This window comes from Patiria miniata, unplaced genomic scaffold, assembly GCF_015706575.1.
Source record: "Patiria miniata isolate m_02_andy unplaced genomic scaffold, ASM1570657v1 HiC_scaffold_4, whole genome shotgun sequence".
Lineage (NCBI taxonomy): Eukaryota > Metazoa > Echinodermata > Asteroidea > Valvatida > Asterinidae > Patiria > Patiria miniata.
Window position 1 is genome coordinate 8,002,641 of NW_024037071.1, and position 12,381 is coordinate 8,015,021.

The 12,381-nt window shown below is 40.9% G+C and overlaps 1 protein-coding gene across 4 annotated transcripts in view; it reads left to right on the top strand.

Moving 5' to 3' along the window:
- Positions 1–257: 257 nt before the first annotated feature.
- Positions 258–12,381, top strand: part of LOC119739682 (mitogen-activated protein kinase kinase kinase kinase 4-like) — a 61,659-nt gene continuing 49,535 nt past the window's right edge. For 2 of the 4 annotated variants that reach the window (XM_038214699.1, XM_038214700.1), the window contains exons 1-3: positions 258–685; positions 1,769–1,834; positions 10,719–10,775. In XM_038214699.1, coding sequence (XP_038070627.1) covers positions 638–685; positions 1,769–1,834; positions 10,719–10,775 — 171 coding nt within the window. In that variant the 5' untranslated portion in view covers positions 258–637. The remainder of the gene's footprint in view (positions 686–1,768; positions 1,835–10,718; positions 10,776–12,381) is intronic. The other 2 variants (XM_038214701.1, XM_038214702.1) reach the window with 1 other exon arrangement.

Sequence of the window (12,381 nt, forward strand, 5' to 3'; positions counted from 1 at the left end):
TGGACGAAAATTTGGGGTGAAATCGGTTAAAAATGAGGATTTTTTTTCTCTAAAAATCCATGTAGGCAATTTTGGACCGATTTACTGGTCTGCACCCCTAAACGATTCTTTGGCAAGCAATGGTGATCCGAACTTAGTAAAGCCCGCCCTCAATCCAGAAGCAGCGGTTCCCTTTTGGGGCGTGTAAACAGTTAACGTACACGACGGCATAGCCGGGTACCAGTGTCGACCGTCAATATTTACATGCATGCATTCTATGGGATATTCTTTTCTACGACGATCGCACAATGCAATAATGGTTTACTGTGATGGCCACGGAGAATTTTTTGCCGTGAATCACTCTAGATTCGATCGGAATTCCTAAGCGGAAGTGGATGGTTAGTCACCCCCGAAAAAGCTGGCCCACTTTCGTGCACTCTACACACTCGCTTGTTGGCGACTTTGTCGTGTTGATGGATTTGTAAGCAGGCTGGGAGAGCGATCGAAGATTATCAAGAGCACCAGAGGGATACCACGAATTGTGTTCATGATCTTGGAAAGGTTCGGACCTCCGCTGCTTAGTGTACAAAATAAGGCAATGGTCGTCACTTGAAGAACTCGCAGAATCTGTTAAAAAAAATTACCTTTTTTATTAGCCATGGCGTCGATGCGAAGTTTGGACGACATTGATCTGTCAAGCTTGAGGGTAAGATTTTGTTTCACATCAATTGACGTTCCGAGGAAATAATGTATTTTGATTTTTCCCCCTAATTATTATGAAGATGAACTACCCAACCCAACTAGATCATTGAGGCCAACATGTTACTAGACGTAGACTACATGTGTTTGCATCATGGTCAGTTGTCAGTACAGTGTGTATCTGTGTTGTACAATGCGTGCTTATTGAACAATGGGATGAACAAGCATGACAAGCAGTTGCAGACTTCAGTGCAACACATAGGCCTACATTGTAGAAGACAAAAGAGTAAAGTCTGCAAGTGTGAATCTCATATCATAGTCATACTCATCACTCATAGACTCCCATAGTCATAGTCATACACAGATAGATTGCATTTTCCCTTTTGGAAATGTTTTTTTTTTTTTTTTTTTAAATATAAAATATAATACAATATACATGTAGTTTGTACTGTCATGACTGTGGGCTATTATATTCACAATCGTATCATGCTAAATGAAGTAAAAATAAAGGTAGGCCCTATCCTCGTCTTCCTAAATCGGCACAGAAAATTAGGCCTAAGGCTTTGCAACACACGCGCGTTGTCAAACCCAAATTAAAAGTGAGTGCTCACATGTAGATGTAGGGTCACATACTTTTTAAAGGGTCAGACGATATCCACAGTCTTTCCATTCATGTTTTTGATAAAATGTTGAATAATTTTTTTTATTGTTGGTATACATGTCCAACAATAATCAAAAGTTAAGGGAGATAGTGCGCTTGTTTAATGTGAGTATATCAGTACATACTTTCTCAGCACCTTGTAAACCCTTATTAGGTGCTACATAATGGGTCTCATATTTCTCATAAACTTTATTTACCTTTCCTTAATAAAAGACATAATTTCCAGCGCCTTGAGTACCGTAATTGTTGGTAGATACGTGCACTATATAAGACTTCATTATTATTATTATTAAATACTTTTCAGTCATACGTGTTTCATTGTAGCCACATACCTTTTAACATTTTACTTTATTAGTCGTGAGTAATCAATCTTTCAATCAGACGATCTTTTACTAATTTCAGCGACATTTTCAATCTTTTAAACCCCAGGATCCTGCCGGAATCTTTGATTTGATGGAAGTTGTTGGCAATGGAACCTACGGCCAAGTGTACAAGGTGAGTATGACACAAACATGTGTGCTTTGGAAAATGAAAATTGGATTTAGGACTGTGCACTTTCAAATAATTTTGTATACCTGTATTTCTAACTTGGTTTCAGTCAAATAATTAGTTGAAACACAGCGATCAAGCTTTGTGAGGCTTTTTTTAACCAATTACTGTTCATCCTTAATCCTAACGATCCCTAACCAGCCAAACTCCAACATCAGGCTTTGTTGGAATCTGTTTGGATGAGTACATGTACTGCACTAGTAAACTGAATTGTGCTTCACATGGGGTTAGGCATACCACAAATAAACAGAGTCCAACTGTTTATGTGTACAGTTTACCATATATGTAGACCCGTGAATGTGGCGTTGTATACAACACCACGCTGTTGTGTATTTTCGAACCTAGCGAAATCGATCCGCCATACATAATTTCGTATGGATGTTGAGTACTCACCTAGAAATCTAAAGTTGTCTGTCCGCGTGTTCAGGATGTGTCATTTCGACGAAATTTGCCATCAATGAAGACCCATACGAACGTGTAAAAATTAGATTTTAACCTGACAAGTGACCCTGACAAATGACCCTGGACAAGTACCCAGGGTCATTTGCGTGCAAAATTATCGGAGCCCTCCGAGCTACCCGTCTGCTTCATGCGGCGCATATGATAGGGGGCGTCTGATTGGCCAATAACGAGACCACGTGATAAACGCAGCTAATAATTTGGAATCGCACTTATGATCCGGACAAAAGGAATGCCCGGAGCATCAGTGCGATACCAAATTATCTGCAGCATTTATCACGTAGTAAATCACATGCATCAGGAGGAGGTTGCAGGACGTTGAGATCTTGCCAGATTTTACCTCGAATTTCGTTTAAATGCCAGATTTGGCGTAAAAGCAGATTTCAACATGTTGAAGAAAGCTTGATATGTGAATACTTATCACATGGTAAGGCAATGTTCAGTCTTTGTCACGGAAGGACGATTTCCCTTGGTTCGAACATGTACAGAGCGTGGCGTAGTTTACAAGCCACGTTCATGGGTCTACCATATATGGTGTTGGGATTTGCTACTTAAGGAATAGTTTGACTAGCCCGCCGCTGTTTTGACTAGCATTTGGCTGCGTGCCCCTTTAAGTACATGTATGCACACAAAGGCGTGTACTTGAATTTCTAGGACAATTTTTTTCTTCACACATTCAATACAGCTTCCCCGTTTCTTCTTCCTGGATGGCACCCTGTCGTCCAATCACAACCAGTTTTTGCCTGGATGTGATGCGTTCCAGTCCACGGCCTTGTGTTTCTCCAGCAAACACACTCCACTGCCTCCAGATCCGAGGGCAAATAAAATCTCACTTTGGGTTCACACCCTTGGGTATTTCCCCCTCGGTGTGTGCAGGAAGTGAGATGATGGCAGTGAATGCATGCACGCACATGCAGGAATGTTTAGTGTACCGTACTGCCCATTATCCTGCAAAATCCACTAAGGTTTTGGGAGATTTTACAGGATGGGGTCCTCGTGTGCTTGCATGCTCAGGAGCATGGGCTTCAAACCATACATATGTACTTAAAGGGAATATACAAGATTTGCAAACATCGAAAAATAAAACTACCAAGTTTTTACGAAATGCCTTGCTAGTATGTTGGTAAATGACAGTCTAAAGCACCCTGTAAAATTATGGCACCTGGTGTGAAGTCATTTTCAAGAAAATTGTATTTTTGTATACATTTCCAACAGTGGTCGGCCGACCACCGTTGGAAAAACCTAACTATTTAGCAACTACTGCTCAAAATTTACCATTTCTTCAGTCCAAATTTTGTTTTCTTATTGGTTTCATGTTCATGAACGGGTGCAGGTCAGCTAAACTGGTTCCCTTACCTTACAATTTTCCGGCATCTATAAATGGATCCATTTTGTCTTTAGTGGAGTCAGGGAACCAGACTACTTGAACATTTTTGTTTTTCTTGGTTTTTCCAGCATTTTAGAACACAAAACTTCAAACATGTCAGTGTAACAATATTTTATCTAGTATTATACTAACCCCTCAAATAGTTCATTTCTGAAAATTACAGCAAAAGCCAATGATGTACATTCCTCTTAATGATTTACCGACCGGTAGGAAGATTTTCAACCAAAAAAACAGGCGAGCATAATTAACAATAGACCTTTCATGCGTAGTGGCCATCTTACAGGGCATCTTGTTATTTTTATTCAGTAACAATGAATGTGCAAAAGGTTCACTCCTGCATATTCCAGGAAAACAAAGGCATTGCCCTCTAAGATGGCTGCTACCTATCCTAGATCCTTCAAAATCAGCCAAAATGTTTTGTACTGCACAGCCCAGCCACGTATCACATCACAACGCACTGGAGGCCAAATGAAAGCACATGTAAATGTATTGTAGTACATTTGGTACACATAAAATATTCGACAGAGGATTTGGTAGGATTCAGAAAGGTAGCACTGTAACTTGGTACTTGGTACTTGGTTGGTTCTTCTCCTAAGGTCTTCCACAAGGGAGTATAACTAGGAGGTCAGAAACACCGGGGCAAACCCCTTATCTTAGCGATGAGTGTTACTGGGTTCTTTTACGTGCGTTAGGCCTTAACTACAACACACAGGACCTCCGGCTTAACGTCCCATCCGAAGGACGAAGCAATAATGGTTAAGTGCCCTGCTTAAGGGCACAAGTGTCCGGGCCAGGGCTCGAACCCACGCCACTGTTGCCTCTGAAACACCGGGCGTGAGTCCGGTGTTCTCAACCGCTAGGCCATGACACTCCACAACCGTAACGGTAGATGTTCTACATGTGTAGCAAAATTCTGCCTGTAGGCCTACAGGTTTCAAATTTTATGTGTAAATTCACACTCACAGTCACAGAACAAGATGTACGGTACACAACAATGTACATTGTGGACAATGTACATCATAACAAAACAGTTGACTAGTGTCAGATGCCCACATTTCCTGCATGCGTTATCCACACTGGCTGGGATATCCTGGCCACAGGAACTGAAGGTGTGTGACATTTGTAGCTCAGGATATGCCAGGTCCATGTACAATGTACGCGACATGTTTGCCTGCCAAGGAGGCCTGCCTTTTTGTGAAATTTACAGACTGAAAAACTTGGGATACTGTGCAAGCCTGGAATTTCATATGATTCTATTCACAGAGCTCTGTGTACATGTACATCACTGTTTCAATGATTATCAACATGGATTTGACATACAGTGTAACAGTACATTTGTACATGCCTACGTGAAGACATGATGTACCTTTACTGGTACTTGTGACCCTTCAGTCGCCATCTCCACACAAGTCGAAAGTAAAAAAATGCACATACAAGTACATATGACTCATCCAAATTCTCTGTGTCAAATTCTTGGCGCATCATGTGAACATTAATGTTGCATGACAATACGCACAGGGCCTAAATTTGAAGTACATACATGTGTGTACCTGCCGGTACATGTACCAGTGTGAGTTTGTGTTACATACCCTATGTGGACTTGTGAACAAAAGAGGTCCACATAATGCAGGTTGTGTTAACCTTATGTGGACTAAGCCGTGTCCACATAAGGTTTTGCCCTTTCTGGAAAACAGGTTTAGAGGCATTTTTGGGTTAGGTTTATCTGTAGCAGAATGAAGAGAAACACTATAGGGAATCATAGAAAAAAAATGGGTTGAAAGAGTTTTCACAGTTTAAGTAAAGTTATTTTTTGTAGCGAGTTTTCTTAACTACACGAAAACAAAGGAATGTCCACATAGCGTATGTAAAACAAACATGGGTGTGTACACGTATACATACATGCTTAAAATTGTACCCTCACCTCCTAAATACAAACAGTTGTGTTGAACCTTCTTTTTTTTGGCAAGCTTGTGTTGTCAACTACAAATCTGTAAAGATTAGCAGACAATAGCAAGTCTGGGGTGCTGTGATTTGGGTCAGTAAACAAGCTCTGCAAGTTAATAATCCGGCCCCTATTTTACATGTAGGTGATGAAGTCCAGATATTGAAACCCAACTTGACATGAGTGCAAACAACAAACCCTGTGTAAAGTATCCCTTTGTGTGGCCCAGGGGCAAAGTTCAATTATTTTCCAATGAGGGGTTTCAGATTCCACTTGGGATCAATGATTTGCTTTGAATCATCACCCCATTTCCTCATGTACAGTGTGCAAGGAAGTTACAGTGTATGCATGAAAGGAGACTTCAATTTACTAAATATTTGGTCCCCCCCCCCAATCCTCCTAAAACAATACGCAACCAACAGTGGGCAGTAAATAGTCGCCATGTTCCACAAAATTCAGCAGGCTTCCACACTTACATACTTGATTTGTAAGATTTTGCTGGATTCAGCAGGGTCCATCAAAAACAAAATACAGAAAAAAAAAACACACGTATGTACCGGTATAACTGCAATGGGAATTCACAATTTAGTCCAAGACCCGTACTCTATCAACTCTGCATGTACCCTTTGCAGTGTGCATTGTCCTATGATAGTGTAATGAACTGATGCCTATCACTTTCATTGCCTTTCCGTTTACAATGTTCCGGTACAAGTTCAATGTAATGCAGTTTATTCTGTAGCCAAACAATTAATTTTGCACTAAATTAGTTCAGCACATACACGGTACCCACAATGACATTCATATACTTGTATTCATGTACAATGTATTGAGAAAGAACATTCATGAGTGAAAGGTACATTTAGAAACAGCTCGCATCACAATTAGTTACCGTACATACAGTGTACATTTGTACACATGTACACGGATCATGCACAAATTCATCATAAATATTGTACAGCTAACAACCAGACAATGAGCCCTTTGATACATAGGTGTACAACATCATAAACATGCCAAATGCTTAACATGTCTGGTGGCCTTACTAAGGCCCTTAGATCTGAGCCTTAAATCTTTGCTCAACCTATCCAACAGCTGCTCACAATGCATTGCATGCCTCTTTTGTTGCTCTTCTTCGTACACGTTATAAACCCACCCGTAAAATTCGATAAATATAATTGGTAGTCCTCATCATGGACCCTTAGGCGAGCACAAAAGATTATGGTGGGTTCCCAATCCATGCAAGGTCAAAATGGTGGACATGTACGGTACGGGTTGAAAGCATTTTTGTTGCAACAGAATCCGTTTGTATGCGTTTTGCAATTTGCATTGTTATTCCATCTTTTACCACACGGAGCCTTTGTCATCTGGTGGGAACTTGGTTTCACCTGGTGTCAGCTAGTAAAAACTTGTGGAAAAAATAGTAGGGCTGATCTGAATCAGAATAAAGAGTGAACCATTCTATACTGCCCTGCATAACTTGTGACATGGGATGTGCCGCACCGGTACTTTTGTCCAAGATTGACAATGGTTTATACGAAAAATTATGCACTTTGAAAGGTTGCAAATTTAAAGATTACTTGAGGAGAAACTGCTTAGCGCAAACACACATGCCCATAATTGACCCCTATCGACTGCACAATGCCCAAACAAAGCGCCGGTAATTCAATTTCGCATGTGCCATCGATATTTCCTGACATTTGTTGCGGACAATGTGACGTTGTCACGCAGCAATTTGTTGCGGACAATGTGACGTTGTCACGCAGCAATTTCCACTCGCGTACTCTTTAAAATTGCAACTTTTTTAAACTGCATCATTTTTCAATGTTGTCAGTGTTGGACGATTTACAGTCTTTGGTACATGTTACAAACAGGGTATGTAGAGCACAACATTCTAAATGACATTATTATAAGACAATTAGAGTTTAAAAAATGACCCCTCAAATGAGGAAGGGGGCCTTTTCCTTTTTTTGGCGGTGTTGACAGTAGGCCTACTTTTAAATTCCTGCATGAAATACGCACACATCTGGGTTTACGAGAGGTCAACATTTTCCAAATCCCTTTGACATGTGTGTAAGTGTACTGCATTATATTCCTGGCAGGGGATTTTTTTTTTACGTGGAAGGGAAGTCGTGAAAGAACCCTTTCATGGATAAAAAAAAAATCTGCTACGTGCCTCGGATCGGAAATTGTGTTAACACTGAACAGGCAGCAGGAGCTTTGTGTTACCTGTATGATAATGTGGTGGGTTTAAATGTCATCAAGCTGTGATGGGGGGGGGGGGGGGTGCCTTGACAACAGTGAGTTATTGTGTCATACATGTAGTCCCCCCCCCCCCCCCCAAAGGTTTGTAAGTTAAAACCCTGAGACCTAGCCTAGTGGATAGATAATTTGGTTTGATCATTTGGTGACAGCAGGCATGAGATTTTTCAGTCTTTTGTCTGAATTCAGATTTTTTTGAATCTGAGAATCACCCCATTTTCAGACTTTTTTGAAATTGACAATGTCATCCCTTTGACAAATAGGCCTTACGGTACTGGTATACGTTACCGGTATGTACGTTTTGTGTTAGCACTCGGCTGCAGTGCTCTGTGGTGGTACCCATACAAAGGAGTGATGGTACATGTACATGTACGTACATCACTACATGTACAAGTACATACATGTAAGGGGCAATTGCATTGTATGTATTGTAACAATACAGCATTAGTCTAACAAGGGTGTTTGCAGACAACACAAGTCTGACCCTGGGCTAACATGCCATGAAGGATTAAATGGAAATCACTACAGAGTGTGAGAATAGACCATAATCATGTTGCAGCCATTTGATTTTTTTTCCCATTCAAATCAGTGTAACCAAAGCGAGGCTGGAGGGAAAATAGTCTGGTTCCTTTTTTGCACAAAAACATTATCATTCAGTACTGTTATTGGATACAGGGAACATGACTAAAATGGCGGAAGCATGATATTAGGTCTTTAATGACAAGGGCACTTACAACATTAATCAGCTTGTTAGGGTCAAATACTAAACGAATGTACACAGTATGAGGAGTACATTTTACAGTGTGGTGTTATTACAATGGATATTATAAGAGGTGTGCATCCCCCCCTACCCGACCCCGCCCCTCCCCAACTCAAAATATTCTATTTTTATGCCCCGCGGCGAAGCCGAAGGGGCATACTGTTTCCGCCTTGTCCTTCCGTGGGTGGGTGGGTGTGTGGGTGTGTGTGTGGGTGTGTGTGTCCGGACAAATCTTGTCAGCGCGATAACTTGAGAAATACTTTACATATGAACTTCAAATTTGGTTTGTGGATTGTCCTTGGTAATCCTAAGAAGCCTTTTGCATTTGGGGCCGAAAGGTCAAGGGTCAAGGTCACAGTGACTGAAACAATAGAAATTTTGTCAGCGCGATAACTTGAGAAATACTTTACATATGAACTTCAAATTTGGTTTGTGGATTGTCCTTGGCAATTCTAAGAAGCCTTTTGCATTTGGGGCCAAAAGGTCAAGGGTCAAGGTCACAGTGGCTGAAACAATAGAAATTTTGTCAGCGCGATAACTTGAGAAATACTTTACATATGAACTTCAAATTTGGTTTGTGGATTGTCCTTGGCAATTCTAAGAAGCCTTTTGCATTTGGGGCCAAAAGGTCAAGGGTCAAGGTCACAGTGACTAAAACAAAAGAAATTTTGTCAGCGCGATAACTTGAGAAATACTTTACATATGAACTTCAAATTTGGTTTGTATATTGTTCTTGGTAATCCTAAGAAGCCTATTGCATTTGGGGCCGAAAGGTCAAGGGTCAAGGTCACAGTGGCTGAAACAATAGAAATTTTGTCAGCGCGATAACTTGAGAAATACTTTACATATGAACTTCAAATTTGGTTTGTGGATTGTCCTTGGCAATCCTAAGAAGCCTTTTGCATTTGGGGCCAAAAGGTCAAGGGTCAAGGTCACAGTGGCAAAAACAAAAGAAATGTTGTCAGCGTGATAACTTGAGATATACTTTACATATGAATTTCAAATTTGGTTTGTGGATTGTCCTTGGCAATCCTAAGAAGCCTATCGCATTGGGGGTCGAAAGGTCAAGGGTCAAGGTCACAGTGGCTAAAACAATAGAAATCTTGTATTTATTCTGAGATCATAGGGATTAGGGATTAATTCATATAAAACCTACAGAAGACACTAATGCTGTCAATGAACGTTCCATTTGACCAAGGTACATGTAAGTTGATGTTAGAGTGGTGTTATGTCATGGAAACAGTCACGGTTGCGGGGCATTTGTGTTTGTAAACACACCTGACTTGTTTTTATTCTGCATTCTTTTAAAATCAAATGCAGAAATAAGTATTCCATAGTGTTTTTCCAGAGCCCTTTCCTGAACCAGAAATTATACCCAGCACAATTTGAGACAAAGGGGTAACCCCCCCCCCCCCAATCTCGCTATACCCCATGCAAACCCTAGACTAATGTTACCTAATGCATACTGGTGCCCCCTAGATATCTCAACAGAATTTCTGAGATTGTGGTAACACAATGACCAATACTAAGGAGGGGGGGGGGGGGGGGAAGGGGGTCGTTCCGTCTCTTACATGTATCGTGCTACATTTGCCAGAATTAGTTGAAACGTAAGTTCAGGCCAAACATGGCATGCTTGGCCTAATGGCTGAACACAAACATCAGTTTCAATTTGAAACGTACACATTCCCCTTTACTGTTTCAAAAGTTGGAAACGGACAAAAAAAGTATAAATGTAGCCTAGGTTTTAAACAAGTAAACTGCATACCGCACGCTGTATATTTTATAAGAGTCAGGTTGGCGTAGCGGTACTTTCCTCGCCTTCCACCGCTGTGACCCGGGTTCGAATCCCGCCTGGGCCAATATGTGGATTGGGTTTTCAGTCCCTGCCTGAAAACTGTAACTTCTTCTCATTGGCTTCTCTCCATTTATCCATCCTGTTATTGGCGCTTGCGCTGTTGGATGTGGCTGAAATAAAATAGAATAATGTACTGATTGTGTGGGATTCTTTGTTTGTCTTTCCCAGGGTCGCCATGTCAAGACAGGTCAACTGGCAGCTATCAAGGTCATGGATGTCACAGAGGTGGGTCAAATGCAATGTTGCATTTGTGGTGTTCAATACCTCCTGGTTGTTAAGTTTAGGGGAAAGGATTGCATGTTCTTGAACAGACAGGGCTCTGGAGTGCTCTGAAACATGCAAAACTAAATCAGGCCCACTTTACTCACAGTTTAGCCAGCAAATTTCTCAAAAAATTCCACTGGGGCAAAGAAAATGTCCTCAGTATTTCACCAACCAAGTTTGCAGACTCAATTCAATTTTTTAAGGAGACTTTTCTTCAATATTTTGCACATGAGAGGGAAGTCAAGTGATTTCAAAATGGGGCTAAATACTAGACTGGTACATGTCCAACCATGGTCCAACTATTTGAAAAGACTGACTTCTTTTCAGTGTCAATAGTCTGGTGGCTTAACTATGGAGAAATGTGTAGTAAATTGAGACTAGTTCCCACTTCATGCCACATGTTTCTTAAATTCTTTTGGCATGGTTGATTGATGCAGTACTGAAGCTGTCTTGGACTGGTTGTTTTAGGCGCCAGTCTATTTTCTTGATTTGCATGTTTTCAGTGCCTTAAGTTTTTGGACTCTCATACACAGTATTGAGAGTCCCAAATTTTCGGACTAGTTCTTGATGTAACCCATTGGCCCCTGTGCAGTGGATCATGTACTGGTAGTCAGTCTGGGAAATATACCCATAGCTGAGTTTGATGACACATGTGTTTGATTGTTGGATAACAATTGGGAAAGTTTCCAAGGTTGTTGAAGGTGGAGCCAGATTTTTTTTTCATTCATCATTGTGGTTAGCAGGTTTGCATTGTTCTGGAGGAAAAAGGCAATTTGAAATTGTTGGCTCGGTGGAACAGGGGACTCCATTTTTGGAGCTGGTCCAGGAGGGGGCATAAATTAAACAATAGACAAAACAAGGCAGGGCTGCTTTTTATAAATTATATTGCTGAGAATTTGTTTTTGGCAAGATTGGAGACTGGTTCCTACCGGTATGCACTTCAAGCAAAAGCGAAGCGAATTTCATGAAGTCAATATTGTGAAATTTGCCGTTACCCAAACGAAGTTGCTGCGCACTGAAATTTGCGTGTGAATTATAATATGAACCAGCCTAGGCCTTACGGCAGCTAGAATTTGCAAAACAGCAGTGATCTGTGCACGTTGGTTTTAAGCTGTTATTGATGAGCAGAGCGTTTTTGTGCTGAACAAATTTGTGTGGGAACCAGTCACACACAGCATTTGCCCTATGACTTTTTGGCTGGTGACATGGGGCTGATTTCATTATGCTGCTTAACAGTATAGTTGAGCTACATGTGCATAGCAGAAAATTGTGCTAACCTAGCACCATTTCATGGCGTGGATCATGTACGGTACTAACGGTTGCTGAGTGCATGGAGATTTCTATTGATGCGACGACAGTTTAAGTTTAATCTTCGATGCAATAATTGCTTAAATTTTAAGCAACTTTTCCTCTGAGATACCTTCAAGCATTCCTTTTGCTGTGTTTATACTGCTTACGGTCTTGAAGTAGATGTAGGCTCTGTAAACAGAAACTGGTGTGCTTACATGTACCGTATGTGCCATGAAATTTGGCACTGTTGTTAAGAGCTATTAACTACATACATACA